The sequence below is a fragment of the Marmota marmota genome, unplaced genomic scaffold (assembly GCF_001458135.2).
Source record: "Marmota marmota marmota unplaced genomic scaffold, marMar, whole genome shotgun sequence".
In the NCBI taxonomy this organism is placed as follows: domain Eukaryota; kingdom Metazoa; phylum Chordata; class Mammalia; order Rodentia; family Sciuridae; genus Marmota; species Marmota marmota.
The window spans coordinates 7,307,561-7,331,578 of NW_026000075.1; the positions used below are offsets into that span (position 1 = coordinate 7,307,561).

Below are 24,018 nucleotides of genomic sequence, written 5' to 3' on the forward strand. Positions count from 1 at the left end.
GTTAGTTAATCCTACAAGTTGTGCATGTAGAAGTCAGTTAATCAACTTCTGTTGTACTTAGTGTACATGATTGTTTATATATCTGAGTCCCAATCTAGTCTATGACCATGCAAAGGAATGGGCTTTCCCTCCACGCTTATGTTTCATTCATTTCTGTTTTTCTACTCTAGTGCCTGGATTGCATAAAGTGCTTAATAACTGCTGGCTAAAGAAATGAATGGGTTTGAATTAATAAATATCTGAATAAATCATTTGAGAGTTGTCTTATATCCTTGAGTATTGCCAAATTTGTAACAGTCTATCAGTAAACCCTTTTGCAAGTACCATTAAAGCTATCAGAAACTTCATTATAAAACAAGTTCTATTGTAATGACAATGATCACAATTAGTTCCCGAAAACAGTATTAGTGTTAAAATGTAGTAATAATATATCTACATACATATATAGATATATGTGTATACATATGTATTCTGATCCGATGATGATAGTCGTTCAGAATAAATGTTCTTATTTAGAATTCCAAGCAAGGATAACTGATATGGGATATCTGTCTTTCTTGCAGTTATTTCAAAATATTAGGCAATTTGAAGTATGATCTTCTGAATTATCCATCTGAGTCTTAAGAGTTTCTCCAGTCTTTGTTTTTTTTTTTTTTTTCAATATCTGTCTCATATTTCAATTTCTTGTGTTTACTCCTCAGGCTCTTGGAAGCATACAGCAACTTTAATAGCACTCCCTCTGTGACAGGCATTTCATATATTGTACAATCAAAGCTTTTCAAGTCTGCTCTATAACTGTTGATTTGTTGATTGGGGTTTAACCTTCTCTTCTAAAAAAAAAATGCCTCTAAGAAGCAGAATTCTTTGTAGAGCCACAGTTTATGAGAGTGTTATATTTTCTACTTCATGTTGTTTGTCAGGTGGATGAGATGGCAATACCCAAAGATGTCCAGAAAAGACACATACACATTATATAGAATCACAGCTCAAATCCTTGAATAAGAGGTGAAGCCGAACACCATGTCAGATATAAAAATAAAGTAAACTAGCTTAACCAAGTCCACTTCCCCAAATCAGCATTTCTCTAAGTTCAGAGACTATCGAGTGTCCCTTCAATCAAAATTATTTTCATAATAGTGATATTGCATGCCTATTATACTCTCATTTTCACCATATAGTCACAATTATATGAGATACAAAAATCAATTAATATGGATTCAGATTCCACATTGAAATTGACCTTTAGAGAACTAACAATTGCCAAATTTCAGGGTACTATCAAAGAAAAATACCTATTATTATATGAAAAAAATATTAAATCAGATCTTCCTCAAACATTTTTACCAAATGAACATATACAAAAGACTAAATGTAGAAGCAGACATGAAAATTCAGCTGTCCAGTCAAACACTGTAGTCCCAGCACTTGGGATACTGAAGCAGGGAAATTGCATGGATGCAGGAGTCGGAGGCCAACCTGAATGGCATAGCAATATCTCATCTCAAAAGAAAGATAAAGGGAAAAAAAAAAAAAAGAAAATTCAGCCATTTTGTCGAATGCTATATTAAAGAGATTTCAAAGATGAAAAGAAAAGCTACTCTTATCATTTATTTGTTTTTATCTTGGGAAATAATTCTTCATAAAAATTATTCATATTAGTTGGTATTAGTTTTGATTAGGATTTATAGTCACTAAACATTTGTAATAATTTTTAAGTAATTTAAATATTATTGATTTTTAAGTGAATAATAAATGTTATATGTTATTAACTGTTAGTTTCTGACATGATAAATATTTCTTTATATTATGTAGACAAAAACAATTTTGGGGAAAGAGTCTTTGGTACTCAGAAGGTAAATGGGTTTTTAGACCAAAAATGGTTGAAAACTCCTCCCTCACATGAAGCAAGTCTGGGCAGAATATAATAATACCATATATTGCGATACCATGTTGTAAGTAGTTTTCTTAACATCAGTTAAAAAGAAGAATAATGACCTACAGAAAACACCAAAGAACCCCTTTTCCTCCTGTTTTCAATTGGCATACTCTGAAATAGAAAAGATAAAATCTCAGTTTTATGTGGCGTTACATAACTTGTAGCTATTAGTATGGAACACATTTTATCAGATACTACAGAATATCAGTAGTACTTATGCAGAATTAAAAATAACTGTTTCACTTCCTTAAGTCTTGAGCTTGTAACTGGCTTTTGAACTACTAGTGCCTATTAACATAACAAAGACCAAAGTTCCAAACCGAAAATGTAATGAGTGATCTCTAATTCAAGTGAAAAATTATTCTTTTACTTAGAATAAAACATGAAGTATCAAATATCAACCAAGTTACTTTGCTCCAAAATTTATACATGTGTATTGTAGTACTGAATTTCTGCAAAATGAAATATCATTTTTATCTCATAAAATTACATAGATGTTAAAGTTCACATGCGTGTGCACACACACACATTGCAGTTGCTGCTGCTGCATATTGTTTAAAGAATCAGAATTAGCATCAATGTCATCTAGCTTTTAAAAAAATGAGTTTCAAAACACCTATTCTATTTGGATTTCTGTCCCTAGTTTATTGAATGATAATGAAACAATTATGCCATGATTCCTGCTATATCAAAGCCATTATACCCTTTTGTCTCATTATTATTTAAATGTTAAATACCCCATTATAGAGGTAAATTGGGTTTAAAATAGAATGTTTCAAGCAGAAGAGCAAAAAATATAAGGTTAAACAGAGTGAGGAAGCAAGCTTCAATTTGTGGTATAAAACTTGCCTGGCATGAATTGATCTTTTGATATACTAAGAAAGGCAGAACCTCTGACATGCCCTATAGAGAATAAATATACTGATCTGGAACAAAAATTATGTGAAACAGCTGCTAAGTGACAGAAGAAATGTGCATTGGACCACCAGCCTGTCATAAATATTGCACTCTTAATCAGAAAGCATCTGTCTTTTCATTTCTTTTTCAGCAATCTCTGCATTGTATTTAATCTGCACAGAATGCTTCTCTTAACAGGTGCAACAGTGTTTACAAATTTAAAACCGTATTTAAATGAAGCTTACAACCAGAGATGTTTCAATTAACAGGGCAATATCTTATGAGAAGGAATCAAATTAACATCTGGCAATACATAGGTTACTTTGCATTTGTGAAATTTAGTTATTAGAAAATGAGACTATAAGTACCCCCCAAAAGGCAACAATGAGTGCCACTTTAAGTAATCTGGGACATGTATTTGTATCCAGAGAAACCACGGGGAAAAGTTACAGCTAGGAATGTGGATAGCATAAAATATTGGGACAGATATCATAAAATGTCGATTTCCATTAAAAAATAAAACTAATAATGTCCCACGTGTCCATAAAATGTGGTCTCTAAGCACCAGTTTAGCTTCTCACAGTTCAGTTTTTTCCCCATTATCAGAGTTTACTTGTTGAAACTGAATATACAATAATTCCCCTATCCATAGTTTTTCTTTCATCTCATGGCTTAAATTATCTACAATCCACTACAGTCTAGAAATATTTGATCCAAAATTCCAGAAAAAAAAAAACAAAAAAAACGATTTATCAGTTTTTAATTGTGTGCTGTTTTCAGTAACATGATAAAATCCCACACTGTCCTCCTGCTCAATCCTGCCTGGAAAGGAAAATATCCTTTTTTCAAGAATGTCCATACTATATACATTTGTCCCCCAATAGCCATCTCAGTTACCGAGTTCACTGTCATAGTGTCTAAGTGCAAGTATTCAAGTAACCCTTATTTTACTTAATAATTGTCCCAAAATACAAGAGAAGTGATGGTGGCAATTATATTACTGTATATTATTGTGATTATTCAATTATATTATTAATCATTGTTGCTAAATCTATACCTAATTTATTCACCTATGAAGTGAATCATAGGTGTGTATGTGTAGGAAAAAACAGTATATGAAGATTTTAGTACACTATGCCATTTCAGGTATCCACTAGGATCTTGGAATTTCTTCCCCACAGATCACTGTAATAGATCTATAATTCATTTAGAATACATAATTTTAAATTTTGGTGGTAAGAGATACTACTAGGGATTGAACCTAGGGGTACTCTATCACTGAGTTACATCCCCAGTCCCTTTTTGTGTGTGTGTTTTGTTTTTTGATACAGTGTTTTGCTATATTACTAAGAATCTCACTTAGTTACTGGGGCTGACCTAGAAGTTGTGAACCATTTTCCTCAGCCTTCCAAGTCATTGGTATTACTGGTGTGTACCTCTGCACTGAGATGAATACACACAATTTTTAAAGTACAAAGAATTGTAGAAATGTTTATTATAACTTTTACTCAAAATTAGTGCATCAATAATGAGTTCCATTTTTACAGGGTCCAATCAGGTAACATAAGTGGCACAAATCTTGTAAAACATGTGGCCCTGTTGGTTGGTCATTGAATTCCCAATTTTTGATACAAACAGGTATTGAGGAAAATATTCTTTTTAACTACACTCTTGGACAAACAGCATGGCAGATTCTTTGATAAAGACAGGACAAGCTGATGAGAAATGCTCTGTCAGTTGATTCTTTCCATGGAGAAATGAAGCCCAAGTTTTCTAGCTATCCAATTCCCAGTGAAGACCAGGGCAAACAGTATGTTGGTGTACTGAATCGTACATTGGGCTTCTAACTTGGAAAATTTAGAGCAATTGCTGAAAACAGGAATTCAGTGTTAAACAGATTTGAAGTCAGCTTCTATTTTGGTCTAGTATATTTGTAACTCTGAATAAGCTACTTGACTTTAAATTTCACTTCATCCACCACATAAAAGGAGTTAATAATAATCACTGAGTTGCAGAGAGCACACAAACATTAAGTGAGAATGTAAGTATAAAATATTCAGCATAGCAAGTATTCAATTAAGTGGTAGACATTATTTTTTGTCTAATTTTGCTTTTCATTAGATACAGATAGAGAACTACAGACCCAGAGTTATAGGTAACTTGCTAAATGATATGCAGAGATTTGAAAATCAGAGTTCCTGATTCCCAGTCTACCAAACTATCTTGCTAAATATTATACATTAAAACTATATTTTAAAATGCAAGCAAATTCATAACAGGACTCTAAATTCCTTGCCTGCTTTACTAATTGACAAAGCCTAACTATTTTTTTTGCATCATAGATAAAGCCTTTCAATACTTATAATTCCTCTTAATGGCTGTATACAAATATTTATTATAGGTTAACAAAGAAAGTAAAGGTTAATATCTGTTCTTCAGGGAGTTCACACAAAATTATCTCATCATAAGCAATCATATTTTGAAAGGGACAAATCCATTAAATAATACTCCCCACTAAAGCAATATAAGCAAGGTCATTTGTTATACTGCATAGGGAATTCTATTTTAATTACTTTTTCAGAAACAATAATATAATATAAAGTGATCTTGATGATGAGAGCTAGACATTCTGGGTATAATTTGAAAAACAGATTAACTCCTTCAGACCGTTAGAACTTTACTGATTCCAAATCTCCCTATTAGCAAGGCAGAACCCTGAGATGATCCTCATCAAATCCTGCCTTTTCAGCCTGAGAAGTGTGTTTTCCTTAACAATGGAAAGCTCCTCCCTTGCACTGATGTGTTTTTAATCTAACTGATGTGATTCTGCAATCTGTATTTGGGGTAAAAATGGGAGATCATAACCCACTTGAATCTAATGTATGAAATATGATATGTCAAGAGCTTTGTAATGTTTTGAACAACCAATAAAAAAAATAATAAATAAATAAATAAATAAATTAAATTAAAAAATAAAAAGTTTAGAAATTCTTTTAATTCAACTACTATGTTGAATCTACAATCACACAATAATTGTGATGATAGCTAAGTTTAATAGGACCTTAATGACAATTCAATGTTAACTAAACCCTTTACATCCAACATCTCATTTCATGGTTACTATATCTCTATAAAGTAGATTCCATAAAAATTCCAAAATATCTCATTTACAAAAACAATTCTAGAAGATTCTCAGTAACTTGTCTGTTAAGTCCAGAGTCAGGACATTACCAACATCTTACTAGATGAACCACTTCTAAATTATTGACCTAAAACCCAAACAAAATGAATCAGACACATTGAAAAAAGTAATTATTCAGCTTGCTAACATGTAATGAGCTGGATGGACTGTGATGCAGGGAATAAAAAATATTAAAAGATAGCAAGCAAAAAAATTAAAAATGGGTAAATTTCTTAATACATTGACTTCTTTTTAATGCATATATTTGTTTGCATGAAAGAAACCTGTGCCAGTGTATCTCATCTTTAAAGAATGGCATATGAAAGTCCTAACTTTCAAAAAATAGAGAAATCATAATAATTACATTTTATTACCCAGGCATTCAGTTTTTCACAACAGGATTCACCCAGGGTTTGTCCCCTAACAAATTTAAATTGTTGCTCTTGATCATTAGTTATTTACAGGGAAACTCATGAAAAGTAGGATGATTGCAGAGACATAAGAATAGGTCTTGCTAACAACTGTTAGAAATAAGATTTTTGCACAACTGAAGTTGAGCCTATATAAATATAATTTAAACATTCTTTTTCAGAAATATTTGCATCTGAAAATAAAATAGACTTTATTTCCTAGTCATTGTTTGTTAATGTAATAATAACCTGAAACAGGCCACTCAAGAAGCTTTCAAAGAATTCCCACTAATGCATTCAAAAAAATGTAAAATAAAGTTAAATTCCCAAAAGATTCACATTTAAACAAACAAACAAAAAAACAGTTTAGTGTAACATTATTCTGAGAAAGCTTAAAAGGATTGAGTTCAACTAGATAGATCAGCACAGACTTAATTAATGTGAATCTTGCTTTTCTGATATTCTTTGGGAAAAAGCCTTCCTTCATAAAAAAGTCGTATCTTTTTAAGCAGGCAAGTTATCGACAAACTTTGGGTAGCTAATCCACAAGACTCACATTAACACAGAGCACATGAAATGCATTTTCCCTTGGGCAAGGAGAGGAGAATCTATTGCCTATGTCATCTGTTTCTGTGAATACCGAAGATTACAATTATGTTTTGATGTTAATCCAACTACTGCAAATTTCTTGTTGTGAAGCACACTGTGAAAATGTGAGTGACAGTATAAATCTTTTTAAATTGAATTCAACACTATTGAAAAGAGCTGATGTTTTCAAATACTATTACAAAGCCTCAGAACAACAAGAATAACACTCTAAATGAAGCCAGTTTCTATAGTGACCTATTTGATATGAAAGACGAATAGCTATGATAAAATCAAATTCTGCACATCTGCTATATTGTGTGTGTTTTGCATTTTTAGGAACAATCACCTCTAATGCTTTGATGTCCTCATAAGCAAACTGCACGGTGGGAACTCCAAGATGGTTGATGAAATAATCGGCATCACCTTGTATCTGTACAGAGCTGACATTGGTTTCTGGACACTGAGCTCTTCTGGTACAGTTGAACTTATTTTTCTGAAAAACATAATTTAAATTGTTAACACTTACTGTGCTTTCCAGGTCATCTTTAAGTCAGTGCTACTAAAATGTGGTCCATGTATTAATATCGTCAATATTAATCAGGAGTATGTTCAACATGCAAATGCTTAAGCTCCACCTCCTACCCAATAGGGTAGGAATGGGAATCTGTGTTGAAATAACTTCCTATGATTCTGATGCTCACTGAAGCATGACTGGCATTGTCTGGTATCAAGATTTGCTTGTTGATATTGCTTCCAAAGTATTTTTTGTTACAGTTTTATTATGGCTGCAATGACTTCAACTTGAAAAAGTTGAAAAGGATCTTATCCTTCTTAAAATGTTTACCAAAAAATACAGAAGAAATTTTCTCCATTTCTTCTTAAAAATATTTTCTCAGATGTTTTTAGATTATCTGTCAATAACTACAATCAGTCGTAGAGAGCCAGCCACAGAGCTAAGCAAAACTCTGAGGGAAATAAAAGATGATAGACTATTATTTCTCAAAGTTAGAATTGTCTATCTTGTACTACAAGTGGTAGAAACTTTAAACACAAAATTTTAAAAATCAAAAAGAAATGAAGAGTTTTTGTAAGAAGTATTGATTAAAAATGTCTGCTTTAATTAAGTTTCCAAAGATGTAGAACCTTTCTGAGATTAGTTGTCTCAAAGATGCAATGTGGAAGAATAGCAATCTCCCAGGAAGCTACTGTTGAGGAAATTTGCCAATAAGAATAAGAACATCTCACATTTAATACCAGGCATAACGTATGTGCTCATTACATTTGCCATTAAATCAAGATATTGACTCTTCAACCTCTTGTGCTTCTTTGGTATAATATAATTTCAAAAATACTTTCAAATATAATGTATCAAAAAACTTAAAAAACATGCAGTTTAACCTTAAGAAAATGAGTTATTCCAACTTTTTTTTTCCATACTAGTGCTGGGTATTTTAAACATATAATGGTTCAATACTTATTCAATTTTCTTTAAGGCCATGATAGAAAGATCTTTGCAACAAAGGTAAAATCAATTAAAATAGTAAGGCAGCATGAGTGTTTGTATATATGCAAGGTTTTAGCTTAATGTTATTTCCAAACATATAGGGTAATTAAGCAGTTTGGAAATACAATGTTTTGCCATACATTCTGATGTAGCAGCCTAATGCTTTTTTATGATGGATGACTCCACTAATTGGCTTTTTTTCAGAGCCTAATTTTCTGAAATGGTAGTGTATCAGTCAGCTTTTGATTGCTATGACCAAAACACCACACAAGAAAACATTAGAAGAATAAAAGTTCATTCTGGATTGATGATTTCAGAGGTTCAGTCCATAGTCTGAGGACTCCATTGTTACAGGCCTGAGATGAGGCTGAACATCATGGTGGGAGGGCCTAGTGGAGGAGAGCTGCTGATATCATGGCAGCCAGGATTCAGAAAGCAAGTAAGGAGCCAGGGGCAAAATATACCTCCCAAGGGCATCCCCTGCCCTGTGACTACTTCCTCTAATCATGCCCCACCTGCCATAGCTACCACCCAGTAATCCATTCAAGTTATTAATCCATCACATAGATTAATCAACTGATTAGGTTGCAGCTCCTCTGATCTAATGATTTCACCTCTGAACATCCTGAACCTTTCAACATTAAGTTTTTCAAGGGAACATGTCCTATTCAAACCATAACAGAAAGTTAATATACTTTAACTCCTTGATTTATTCTGGATAGTTTTAGACTCCTGGAGATTTTATAAAACCAGGACAGTTTAAGAAGGATCTTGAATATGCTCAAAGAAGATACACTCTTAAGTATTAGATCATGAAATGCAAATAAATTACTTCATATCATATAAAAAATACTAAGTATTATTTAGAGATCTAGGTGTTGAAAAACAGCACCTTGTGAAGGTATTCATTTAGCAAGAATAGATTCTTTTTCCTGTAGTTGCATTTGAAAATCTTGGGCAGGCAAGATATTCACCATTGCCCAATCACCAGTCTCATTTTCACCTTGCTCCACTCATTTGAATATACTGAAAGGTGGTCAGGGACATCTGAATTTGTGAAAAATAAAGTGTTGAACAATTTTATGTCATGATTAAAATTTTTTAGAATCTGGCATTTACTTTTGCTAAATGCCTACCCAATAAAATTAAAAATCATTATTTAAGTAGTTTACATTCTCTCTACCGTAAGGACATCTATGTCTTTTTAAGATAGTATATGCACTGTACTCAATATCAATTAAAATACAAATTTGGCTTTTATTTCATTTTGCATACACAACTCTCAAGATCAATTCAACTCTTAGCTGCATTCATTCCTTACATAGAATTTTTATTTCTTAACAGAAGAGTGACACAAACTAGAAATTGATAATTTTGAGTTCTAGTATTTGTGTCTACTAAATTATTAATTAAAAAAACCCAAATATGATATTTAAGTAAAATGTTCTGCATTATTTTTACTCAATCATCATTGTTTTATGTTAGTTGCTCTCTGGAAAAAAAAAAAAAACAGTGTTAGCCTCTCATATAAGCAAGTTCCTGAATTATACAAATGAACCCATTCCAATCCATCTTTGTTTGTTCTAACAACTAGATTGATACAGTTCTGGTTTATCTTCAGTGTTGTTTTAGCCCAGGACATTCTTTTTGAAGACTTTACTGATCCTCTTCTAGTCTTTTTGTTCTTGCCCTGGCTACTTACATTGTATAACTTTGATATTTCCATCACATTCCATTTCCATGGTTTCTTTCAGTTACAGCCTTATTTGCACTTTGTATTTTTCAGGCACATCAAGAAGGCCATCTCAAACTTTCAGGATTACCTTCATGAATTCTGTCCCTGCATTCTCTTCCACACTCTGGTTTGCTCTATTTTACCCATCTATTGAAACTTCTGTCTCGTCACCTTTGTCATATATAAACTCCTAATGAAGATGTTGACAGAGACAGTGTCATCTTTTGTCAAAATTCTATGTTGAAGTTTAAGATCTGCCAAACTACATGTATGGTGCTAAATATGGAATATTTATGGGGGATATAGTACAATGGAAGAGGGTTGGGTTGCCCAAGGGATAGCTGGGGCCTAGAGCTTGGAGCCCTCCTGTCAAAAACCAACTGAGAGTAAAATCTTTAAGACTGGGGACTTCAGGAACAACATGGTATTCTAAATTGTGTCTCTGGGGCCTACTGCTGATTTGATAAACACAGGGTTTCCCTGAAGTTCCTGAAGAGAACTTTCCTCACTAACCCACAACATTTTTCTTCTTTCTTTCTCAATTCTTGTCCCTTTCTCTCTCCTTCTTTCTTTTCTCTTTATCTTGCTGCTTCCTTCTCCTTCTCTCTCTCTCTCCACCTCTTTCTCTACTTCTTACTTTCCTGATTAATCCAATATGAGGGAATAAAGCATGTGCTGTGGATCTAGAATGTCCCCTAAAGTTTCACGTACCGAAGATTTACTCCCAGGCAGGAGGCACTATTGAGAGGTGGTTGAAACTTTAGGAGATGGAGCCCAGTTAGAGGAAGCAGCTCACTGGGGGAAGGCTTTGGAAGGGTGTATCTTGTCCCTGGACCTCTCTTTCTCTCCCTGTATCTTTTTCTGTCTCGGCTTCCCAGACACCATGAGGTAAGCAGCTCTTTTCTGCCACATGCTCCCCACAATGATGATCTGCCTCTTCACAGACCCATAGTTTTGAGGCCAAGTGAACATGGACTAAAACCCCTGAAACCGCGAGCCAGAGCAAATCTTTCCTCAGCTATTTTGTCACAATGGTGGACTAACAAAGTATTACCCTGAAACCTGTATTCATTTTGTTTTTGTATTCTTGTTCCTAACTTCAGAGAAAACTAGATAAAAAGGTATTTAAATTTGCAAGGTAGAAGCCCACCCAAAGTTATTTTATGTAGGGATATCCTATTAGATAACATTCCTGTTCTCTTACGGTTCTAAATACTTATTGTTCATTATTTTAGATACTCATTGTTCATTATTTTATTCTCTAAATATTCTCTAAATACTCATTATTCATTACTTTAAAATCTATGCCAGGTTCACAGATTCGAGGTGATCCTATGTCTATATTTGGTTCTAATATGAATCATCTTTGCACACAGAACTTCAGTGGATTATGATTAATCATACCAAATAATGGACACTGATCTCCTCAACCCCCATAAGCACTAATATCTGTGAGGGAAGTAGAAAGAAATCCTAATTTTCTTCATATTACTAGAAGATAAGCACTGTGGGAGAGGGAAGGTTTGTAACAAATTTGTGCAGGTCAATTAACTTTTTAAATTTATTTACAAGGCTGAGTAAATTCATATTAAGTATTTCATCTAAGGAGTTCAAACTGCTCCACATTTAACATTTGATAACAAGCATTTTTATTCCAGTTCATAAAATAAGCAAGTTCAAGCAAAGACCAGGGTTGTCACTTGTTTAATTTCCCACCACAAGTCTGTTAAAGACCTGAAATGAAATCACCATCTTGATGCTAAGGCTGCATGCTCTTTGAAAGCATACTTTTAATCTGCAAGGCAATACCTCATAGTAAATGATCATAAAAAAACAAAATAAAGAAATTAAATCAACATTTACATTAGTTGGATAGTGATGCCAAGACACAATGACAAGTTTCTAAAGTATTTAATAATCTGTTTAATAATTTAAATGTCTCATTTCTCCCACACTCTCCTTTTCCCTGCAAACATAAACATTCATTCCACAGGCATAGGAAATCTAAGTTGATTACTTATTCAAACAGCAAAAAAAAAAAAGTATGACATTCAAAATAAAACAACTACACTCCACACATTAGAATAAAATTAAATCACTTTCTTTTCCTTTCAGTATTATTCTTATGACTTCAATCGTCTAGAAAAGAACTTATTTCACTGGTTTTCCCATTTTTTTATAATAATGTTCCAGCTGTGATCATGATGACTACATTATTGAAAAAATGATTCTCAATATAGACACTGCGTAAATGTCAACTTAACTAGACAATAAGGCACCCAGATATCTGGTCAAATATCTATGAGGGTGGTTTTGAACGAGATTAATATTTGATTTGGTAGATAGTAACACATCATCCTCCCTAATATGAATGGCCCTAATCTAATTCAGGAAGGTCTGAATAAGAATAAAATAGCCTGATTCCCCATGAGTAAAGGAAGAGTCTTCTTTCCTGCTTGCTTGGAGCTGGGATATTGGTCTATTCCTTTTTTTAGTTCTTGAATTGAAACAGCAACTTATTTTGTTTCTCAAGGCTGCAGGGTTTTGGTCCAGAGCTTACACCTTCAGCTTTCCTGATACCCAGGCCTTCAAATTCAGACTAGCACTGAATTGGCTCTCCCAGTTCTTCACTTTCTTGGTGCAGATTTTGGGACTGGTCAGCCTCATAATTGCATAATCCAATTCATTTCTCTCCCCTCTCCCTCAAGCCCCCAGTGGGTATACATAGAAAAATATAGATATCAACATATAGTTGTGTAGGGGTGTGTGTGTGTGTGTGTGTAAATAAATCAACGTGGACTGGTATAACAGAATATTATACACCATGCAAATTAAATAACATACATTTATTTCTCATGACCCTTGAGCTTAGAAAGTCCTGTCATGGTAATTTCTGCTGAGGTCTCTCTTCCTACTTTGCAGAGGATAGTTGTACTCTTATATACTAATATGGCAGAGACAGAGATTCCATGTCAACATTTCTTCTCATAAGGACATTAATCCCATTCGTTTGGGCTCTACCTTCCATAATTACCTCTCTCAGACTCTACTTCCAAATAGTATTGGGGATTCAGTCTACAACATATGAATCTAGGGATAGCAAAAACAATTATTATATACCAATAGATTACCTGTGAGTTCTGCTACATTGGATAACTAATCCTTAGATATTGGGTTACTTTGCTTTAAGAAATTTTCAACAAAACCTGTGAAAAAATGAACTTCTCACTAATAGTAGTAAAGAGAGCTATATTTTCAGTTCAGAAGTCTATAAACATGATCCTGGGCAATAGATCACATAACAAGTGAGTATTCATAGAGAAATAAACCTAAATATCCTAAAGCCGTAAGGTTCTTATTCAGGGATTCACAGAATGAATTCAAAACATCTATGAACTTACAGGGGTTTATAAAACTATATCCTATTTTTATTTGCTTCTAACTGAAAATTTAACACTTCCTTCAATTATGAAGTATTCCAAATACCTAGTAGTATCTAGCTATACCTGAAATTTTGTAATCAAATGAAATTCAGTATTTTCATATCTCATTTCATTGTTCTGAATATCTTGAAATAGCCATTAAACTCATTGTTAATTTGAAAAGATGGCAGTTATGAGACACTTTGCTGACTTCTGTTATTTAATTTGTTAAATGCAAGGATCCATATTTTTCAAAAATGCAAATATTGGGTAACTATAGTTTGGTATAAGTGGTTTCTGTTGTGCTTCTCCATGTTTTAATTTAAGCATTGTAAAAGCATTGTTTCTGAGAAAAGGTTTATGTAAGATTTACTAGCATGCCAAAATTGTCCACAGGAAGGATACAGTTGGGTGAATCCTCTTGGCAAAATAGCTTCATTTTACAGATTAGAATATCGAGGCCCTGAAGCAATAAAATTTAGATTGAATACTAAATTTTAGATTTAATTTAGATTGAATCACTCTAAATGCAATGCTCTGTCTTCTCTTCCATGATGTTATATCCAGTTACACAGACCACATTCAGACATCTGAACATTATTCATTTTGAGATTCTACAGGGTCTTTCTGTAATAATTTTAGATCTCCAGATCGGGTTTTAGCCAAATGTATATCTGCAGCATATGTGTAACATTTACTTATCTCCTATGTGTATCATGTTGTATTAATTTGTATTTGTATTTTTATGTCAGCAGGCCAATATAATATAGCTCAATTTAACATTGCCTTGCAGTTGTCCTCTGTTGATCATTAGTAGGAAACAAGAAGTTATGTTTACTGACTAAGTATTTCAAACCACTTATTTAGGTCACCTTAAACACTATCATCTAATATTCCAGATGACTTTCTCATATACAAAATATATTTCAAAATGTTAAGAATAAAAAACAACACATATTTTGCAATGTCTTTATTAAAGTTAAAATTAGGTCACAGATAAAACTAGATGTCATATAATTGAAATTTTCAACCCATAGCATGGATTTTTCAGTTTCCAGTTCCTCAGGTTTTCTACAGAGATTTAATGACCAAATTACTGAGTGTTAATGAAGTATTTTCAACTTTGAATAGTGAAGAATAGCTATTCTACTTGCATACAAGTAGAATTGCCAAAGTGAAAAATCATTCTCTTCCATCTCATTCTGTTAATTTTCAGAGCTTTAATTTTGTTATGAGATGTGAAAAAAAAAAGTTACCTTATGTTTGGACTACTGCTTATTAAATTTAAAATGTATTTATGCACTAACAAGTGTTGTAGATCAACCTAGAAGGGTAAAAAGGGAGAAGATTGATGATATTTGTTCCTTGCTTTCACTCTAAGCTCTTCTTTCCTCTCCTTAAGAAATGGACTTCATTTCTCCTTCCTTCTCTATCACAGTTCAGAGGTTTTTAACCAACAGTTACATGAAGGCAAAAAATATTTATTCTCTTCTTTTCCTCTTCACTTAAATTCTTGTGTAATAATAAATAAAAGGTGGTTATTGAAGAACTGTAAAAATACATTTAAATGAAACTGTTGAGATTTAGTTCCACTAAAATCATAAAATATCATTTTCCCTATGGTATCTTATACCACAATATATTCCAGATGAATTCATCTTTAAATGTACAAATTTAAATTATAAAATGGTAGAGGAAACAATGAAAGATAATTTTAATAATATCATAGTGGAAAACACATTTTTGGAGACAAAAGATTAATTAGTCCAACCATGTAAAATTATAACTTCTTTGCATGACAAAAATTATAATCAACAAAGATGATGGAAAACTCATTTCACAAATGGCTAGTTTATTTGCTATATAAAGAAAAAAAGACCATCAAATCAATTATAAAATGTTAATAAGTATGAAGTGCCATTTTACATTAAAATAATTATAAATGCCTTATATACATAAAAACAAGATGTCTTTTATGTTTACTTTCATGACCTATGGACTGTGTTTTGAAAGATGGGAGGAATCTGATGCCTCATACAATACTGAAAAAAAAGTTGATATAAATTCAATGACGTTAAATAATTTATTTATCCATGCAATGGAATAATACATAGTCTATAAAAGAAAAAAAATGAAGCTGTTTATACACTGATAATGAACAAATGCCAACTTCATATTTATATGAAAAAATAATGTGCAGAATGATCCTATATGATATTGTCAATTATATTTTTAAAGGTTTTAAAAGCAAGTCTATATGCTTTAATGTAAACTAATGCTGTTTACCTCTAGAGAGACACTGATGTGAAGAACATTCTTGATAGGAAATCTCTTTATTATTTGCATATTTATTTTGAACTGTCATTCTGTGAATGAATCAACTCTCCAAAAATACATTTTTTCAAATCCATTCTGAAATATGGTAGATGTTCATAAATCTAGGATTCCCTTAATTTTATGTTACAATGTTAATTTTAGAAAGGCATTTGTTTTTTTGGTAAATTAAAAAAAATAATAATAATAGATACCACCTTCAGAAATGTTAACAAGTTAAAAAATGTCCAAGAGTGAATAAGTGGGGTAATTAGAGTAGCAGAGTCATGGATCACCATTGAATATAGAAAGGTAGCTTTTACCACCATCAAAAGGTTACATATGGCTGGGCACAGTGGTGCATGCCTATAATCCCAGTGGCTCTGGAGGCTGAGGCAGGAGGATGGAGAGTTCAAAACCAGCCTCAGCAACTTAGCAAGACCCTAAGCAACTCAGTGAGACTCTGTCTCTAAATAAATATAAAAAATGGCCAGGTATGTGGCTCAGTGGTAAATCATACCTGGGTTCATCCCTAGTACAAAACAAACAAACAAACAAACAAACAAAAAAGGTTGTGTATATGCTATTGGGAGGAAACAGGAAATTAACTGCAGCTTTACTTTTTTTAAAGGAGAACAGGGATACAACAGCAGGAGGCTTTCAATTTGGGTTACTGAGATTGACACCCCAAGTAACTAAGAGATTAAGAGACAGCTTGGAGAGAACAAAGTGCCAAAAGGTGGAGGGGTAGCACCCAAAACAAAGCTTCCTTCATTTTATAATAATCATTTCCTTCAGGACCATTCTCATTTATGTAATTTGTGTGGGTTGGCACTTTATAGACAAGTATCTAACTATTAAAATATACTAATTGTAGACTGCAGTTATATTAGGACTTAACATTTTACAAATAGACAACATTAGATCACAATGCAACCCCGTGAAACAGTAAAAGCAGGTATTGTTACTACATTTTACAGACTAAATGCTTGGTGACTCTCTAGAGAGAAAAAAAGATAGAAAATGGAGTGGCAGGCAGAGATTTTGAACTTAGATTTTTTTTTTTTTTTTTTTTACCCACATCCCCAGCCTCTATCCTCAGCCTACTTTTGCACACACACCCCTATTTAACCAAGGAATGGAGGAATAAGTGCCTTTGTTTATACAGAAAAAGTTCTTAAACTACTGCTAATAAATTAAAATTATCTTTTTAGTTGAAGATAAATGTTGACTTGAACATAATTTACTAGCTGAGAGGACCATAGATTCCTTTGCCACTTTGTCACCACTTTAATGGTTTTGATATTGGTCATTCCAATAACTGAACCCATTTCTTCCTGAATTAAGAATAACAAGCCTAGAGCCCTTCCAAAAACTGTGCTGTGATTATGTGGAATTGAAATTGTGAGCATATGGTAAAGGTAAAGCAGTACTGCCGATGTTGACCTTTGGCCAACCCACTGGCTAAAGCACACTCCCCCTGGGCCACACTACCATAGGACCTCTAATGACCAAGACATAGATTTTATGTCTCTGTGAGGGATAACAACTCTGGCCTTACAATGCTGTTCCATGTGAGGAATTGGCTGACATAAGGTAACTTGGGCTATTATTTCACCAGCCTTCTTGAGGTTTGTCTTAAATAGCTTCTGCTATCCTCACAGGCAATGTTATTTTAAATAATGTGGTATCAGCATTTCAGTGATACATTCCAACTACCAGGCATTAAAAAAATTAGCTGAAAAATCTAACTGGTGTTGAAATCAACATTAACTGTCTCAGGCAGCAAATATATGTAATGAAATATTTAAACAAAATCTACGTTAGATGAAACAGTTTAATAAATTTCCCTTTGGAAAAAAAAATCAGGCATTAAAAAGAAGATAACTCAGAGGCAAAGAAAAAAATTGGATGATTTTTTTTTTCTTTCATATATTTAGAATCAGTCAGTAGGTAGCAGAAAAATGTTTGTTGTCCTCTCTATGACCAGGGTTACAGGGCAGTTGTAAATCAGGTGAATGCTCTCGGATATCTCAGAGGTAATTCATTTAATTTTAGGAGGGTACAGGGAGAAAAGGCTGAAAAATGCAGACTTGGCAAGCAGGAGGGCAAAAGGATGTGGATTGCATATCACTACACATTACCATTTCAAGCAAATTAAGTGCTGAGAGCCAGGAACTGGACAGAGGAAGTAACACCATCAGCAGTAGTATGTCTAAGTCTGGTAGATGACAGCATCATTGCAACCTTAAAATCTCAGGCCTAAGTAGCTGCTGGCCTAGGGTAGCTTTGCTAGAGTGAAGCAGGGTTTTGTAGGCCACTGTTGCATCTAAGGAGCACCATGTACAGGAAGGACCCCAGACACTGCCCAGGCTCACTGGCACCCAATGCAGATCCTCAACTGTTAGCTTGCTTTGTATCAGATGTAAGAACCATTATTTTGGTTAGAATGTACGAAGAAGTCTTTTGCTTATATCTCTTCTTGTAACTTAATTATCCTTTGTATTTTTTCTGTCTCTCTTGTATGGTTTGAAATGAAGATAATTTGTTCTGTCCATCTTCATATTGGTTAGCACAATAAAATGAGGCTTTTAAAGGTATTGCATCATAAAGCTGAAATCAATCTAACATTTCAACATCTTCTAATGAGAAGAAATGACAAGAAAAGAACTACATCAGCACCATGGGGCTTAGCTTAGGACACAGTGCCAAAAATGCTCCGGGAAGTTCAAAGCTGACTTGAGGTAATTCCATGAATCATAACAATTCTGGAAAGCATTCTCTAAATTTCTTACTGGGCCAAATAGTTCTGCTTTCAAGTGAACTATGTATCCCATTAGGCACCTGTAGGAAGTCAGTAAGTGTGTACTGACATCACCAAGTACATTGTGATAAGTAGGTGCTTAAGATAAATAGTAAAGAGCGACCAAAGCTATGACCTACAAATAGACCAAAGATGAGGTAGACAATTTTGCATTTTCCTTTAAAAAGTATTGATGTCTCTTTTCAGCAGGATGACTATAGGGGAGTTACGTCCTGAAGCCTTGAATTTTCTAAATGTAAAAGGGAGTATGTCTATATTATAGAAAATTGAAAGGAGCAAATTAAATAATGCAAGCAAAGCACTCAGCACCTAGTACAGCTAGTACATCAGTACTTAGTGCATTACTAGAATTATTATAAATTGTCATTACTGGTAAAGTAACCAACACACATGCGCACATGCACACTTACACACACACAAACCTTCTACATTGTTTTGCAATGACTTTCTACCAGATCTTCTTAAAACTATTTATTCCTGCCTTCTAAGATGTGGAATGCTCATACTTAGCAAAGTCTTTTCACAATAATTGAATGCATTTTTCCTTAAAAAAGTGGTTATTAAAGGAATTTTTTTAAAATTCTTTTTTGTATTTTCGTCTTTCTCAAACTTGTCTCTCTTTTATGAGGTCTTCATGTCAAAGCATAGCAGTTTTCTCATTTAAGTATTCTTGCTAAAAAAGACAATAACTAAATGTTTTATAAACATTAAATGTTGTAAAATGTATTCTTTTAATTCCTCACACAAAACAGTATTAAGAAAGACTTTTTAAAATTTTAATTTTAGTTGGTTGTTTAAAAGAGGATTGTTATTGGGCTCGGAATATAGCTCAGTGGGTAAAGTGTTTGCCTAGCAAGTGCAAAGCCCTGGGTTCCATTCCAAAAAGACTGAAATTCCTAACACTGTAATTACAGAAACTGACATTATAGATGCAATATATATAAACTCATGTTTTAATAAAATATAAATTGGTTGAAGATAAATGTATTACTGTAAAACAAGAAAAAATACTAGCAAAATATATTAAAACTAAAAACAAAACCCAGTAACAATATAGTAAAACAATAGTGATCTAACATTTAAAAAATATACAACTGCTAAATTTTGATTTAACAAATACATATTAGGTATCTACTATGTTCATGATGTTTTCATACACAATGTCTTTATAACAAACTTTAAGAAGGAAATAATTATCCCTAACCTGTTTTAAAACTATCCTAGTGTGAGATTTTTTTTTTTTTAATCCTCTGTAGTCACTCAGGTAGTAACACAGCCAAAATTGCTGTCACAGTTGGTTTCCAAGTCCATTGTGCTTGACTCTTTAACCTTCATGCAGGGATTCTAAAGAAGTCTGCTTTCACAGTATAACTTGGACATCCTTTCTTTTCCACATCTGGAACTCAAAGCACTTTGAAATGGAAAGCAATTTGATATGGGGCTTTGTGCTGTATTTGGCATTTTGTAGGTAGACACAAAAAAAGCACACAAATGATCATTTAGCATATTCTTCTGCCATCTGCCACCTTGACATCTCACTTGGATGTCAAACAGGTACTTCAAATTTAACACATCAAAGACTAGATTCTACTAAACAAAGTAAGCCAGTCACAAAGAAACACAAATGTACATCTCATAGAATTCCTCATATATAAGCAATGTGGACTAAACTGTGTTGTCCCCAAATTCATATATTGAAGCCCTAGTCTTTAACTGGAGAAAGGGCTTATGAAGAAATGATAAAGGTTAGATGAGATCATAAAGATGGGGTCCTAATCGGATATGACTGGTGCCTTTACAGAAGAGACAGCGACCACAGAGCTCTCTTGCTCTATCGTTCCTGTGATGATGATGCAATAGGAGGGCCATATGGAAGTCAGGAAGAGAGCTTTTTTGGGAACTGGAGCCTTGATCTTAGACCGCCCAGGCTTTAGAGTTGTGAGAAATAAACATCTATTGCTAAATTCACCAAGTCTATGACAGTTTGTTCGAGGACCCTGAGCTGGCTAGGGTGATGAGGTATCTGGATCAGTGAAATTTATACTGACAGAAAATAGGACAGAGGTTTTCTGAGTCTGGGGGAAGGGAAAATGCAGGTTGTAATTTCGTGACTATAGAGTTTCAGTTTTACAATAGGAAAATTTTTTGAAGACTGGTTGTATAATAATGCAATTGTACATAACACAACTGAACTGTATGCTTAACAATGCTTGATAGTAATTCTTATATTACAAGTATCTTACAATTAAAAATTGTAAAAATAAAAGCAAGGCCTGGGGATGTAGTTTAGTAGTACAGCTTGTGCTTAGCATATTTAATTGCCAGCACCAAGAAGAAAAGAAATCAAAGCTTATTTGATTTTTCTTCCTAAATCAACTCTTTTGGGAGAGTTTTCCATTCTCCATAAATGATCTGAACCCAGTGAACCCAAGCATAGGTAAAATCTTTGTAGTCGTGTTTGCTTTTTACTATCATTTGCTTCTTACTTGTAATTTACTGTCAAACATTGTCATGCAAGAGATCACCTAGAGAGCTTATCACAATACAAATTTCTGGGCTCCATCTCTTATTTCTGATTCCGTAGGTCTGAGGGGAGGCCCCAAAATATGCAAGCACCAGTGCTACTGGTAATACTAATGTAGCCATTCCAGGGTTTACTGCTTGAGAAGCACAAAGCTAATCAATCCATCAGCAAATCCGGACAGCTGAACTTCAAATATATTCCAAAGCTGACACCTTTTTACAATATCCGTTGCTTCCAAAAAGTCTAAGTCCCCATTATCTTTTACTTGAGACAAAAGTATTTGATGCAGTATTATTGCTCCCTCCCCACACTCTGTCTTTCATTAAAATTAAACCTTTTATGATCGAATCAGATGAAGATGCTTTGCTTTCATCCTTGTAATGATTTCCCTAACACCCAGACTAAAGCACAATAGTGCCCTCTGTGCTTTACTGGCCTCATTTCATACCACTTTTACCATCACTCACTTCTCAATGACACTGGCCCCCTATTGTGATTCAAGCAAGTCAAGCATGCACAGGCCTTGGGGTCTCTGAATTCCCCATGTGCTCTGTCTAGCATACTTTCCTCTACTTATTTCTATGAGCCTCTCCTTCATGTTTGTTCAGATCTCAGTTCAGATGTCTCCTGTTCAGAAACCTCTTGCCTGACTCTTCTAAAGTAGCACCCATTCCTTGATTAGCTCTTCTACTTTCCTGACCTGCTTCACTCATGTCCATATAAATTTTTCCTGAAGAATATTCCTGCCAATAATTTATATGCATTGGAATCTCCATTTCAAGTTCTACATCCAGGGAACTGACCTAAGACAAGACATCACTATTTCACTAATAAGTTATCTAAGAATCAGAAAATGGTACTCCCTCCAAAGTATTATTTTGCACTATTCTGATTGGAAAATTCAAGAGCTATGCTAGATAGACAATGTAAACGGTGTTTCAGAAAGGGCTAACAATATATTGAGCACCATATATTGGACAGGCAGGAAGCCATGCTGTTCATTTCATGAATGTTAACACCTTAAGCATCTCAAAAAACCTCGGTGTAGAAACTTTTGAGACCTCTGATGACCACTGTGAAGATTAAACCCTGGAGAAATGCTGAGGCAAGCACAGAAAGCAAGTTTTATTTAAAAGATGGAAACAGACTTCTCCCTGGAGGACAAAGGGGGGCGATAGCTGGTGTCCAAATAAGTGGGAATGGCCTGCCCCTTTTATAGATTTTAGATTCTCTTTGTTCCCCTGCCCTCTTTTTCCTTATCTTTCCCCATCCTGCATTTGTGAACAGGCCAGGCCAGGGAGAGCAAAAAGGTAGGAAGCAAGTAGGCAAGGGGGAAGGGCCAATTGAGGAAATGATCCAGGCAGGTAGCAGGCCAGGAGGCATTGATTAACAACAGCTCCTGCAAGGAGGAACAATTCCTGGGGCAGTTACCTTAGCAACAGGTTGAAGCAGGGGGAAGGGCTTTGAAAAGAGGAGGGGCAAAAGGCAACATTTTATTTTCTTTCCTTTCTAACCATCCCCCACTTTCCCAATTGGACCCAATTATTTATTATCTATATTGCCTGTCTTTTGTCCTGCAGCTTCACTATGACACTCACCCAACAAATGGATGAGGAATCCAAGGCACAGGAAATATACTAAAATGACAATGTAACATTTAGAACTATGTCCCTTGGAACTCCAAACACAAAACTAATTTTTTTTTTTTTTTATCGAACTTAGGTTCCAAAGTCTTCCACATAGAAACTATCTTTTTTTTTATTTTGCCATTTAAAAAATATTACATGAGGTACAACAGCTTTTGTAGACATATTTATTTATGTATATACTTATATGTTTTCATACACATGTTTTTTTTCTTTTTACATGCATAGCTATCTACAATCACTATTTGCTATATAAGATATGGATACTAGCCAGCTGCAGTTGTGCATGCCTAGGATCCCCACAACATGGCACATTGAGACAGCAAGTCAAGTTGTAGACCAGCCTGAGCATCTTAGAGAGACCCTCAGCAACTTAATGAGACCCTTCCACAAAACAAAAAAATAAAAAGGTCTGGAGATGTAGTTCAGTTGTAAACGGCCCCTAAGTTCAATCCCCAGTACCAAAACGTAATAATAAAATAAAATGAAACAAATATGCTACACATAATGTCTATAAAAGTATCTATATATGATATTCATATTAGTTTTAAAACTTGATAAAATTCATAAATCAAATTTATTTTTCAAAAGCAGGCCATAGACAACTTTCTGTTCTTCAGGGTAAGACAGTAGTTAGGAGAATAAATTATGCAAATTATGTAAGATAGACAAACAGTCTATCTTCACTTCTCATTTTTTAAGAAGTCACTTCAAAAGTGTTAAGAGATATTCAGAAAAAAAATATAGTAAGTGGAACACAGTATAAAATGTATGCATTTTAAAGTAGATATATTATAAGAGTTATCTGAAGCAGAGTTTGACTTGAGAAATAAATCAAAGATCAATCTTTGCCTAAAGTCATGTGCAGAATTATTTGTACTCACTTAAGTAAAGCATATTTAGTTTCACTTGTTTTTAGGGAGAAAACCTCTTCCTCTGGTCTGAATGTTTGTGTCCCCCCTCCCATATTCATATGTTGAAATCATAGACCCCAAGGTAACAGTATTAGCAGGTATAAAATTTGGGGGGTAATTAGGC

At 33.8% G+C, this 24,018-nt stretch overlaps 1 protein-coding gene across 12 annotated transcripts in view; it reads right to left on the reverse strand.

Annotated features, from left to right (window-relative positions):
* Nucleotides 1–24,018, reverse strand: part of Naaladl2 (N-acetylated alpha-linked acidic dipeptidase like 2) — a 1,175,859-nt gene that overhangs the window by 198,365 nt on the left and 953,476 nt on the right. For 11 of the 12 annotated variants that reach the window (XM_048814261.1, XM_048814264.1, XM_048814263.1 and 8 more), the window contains one exon: nt 7,359–7,505. The exons of the other annotated variant lie outside the window; for it this stretch is intronic. In XM_048814261.1, the coding sequence (XP_048670218.1) occupies nt 7,359–7,505 (147 nt within the window). The remainder of the gene's footprint in view (nt 1–7,358; nt 7,506–24,018) is intronic. 12 annotated transcript variants of the gene reach the window in all.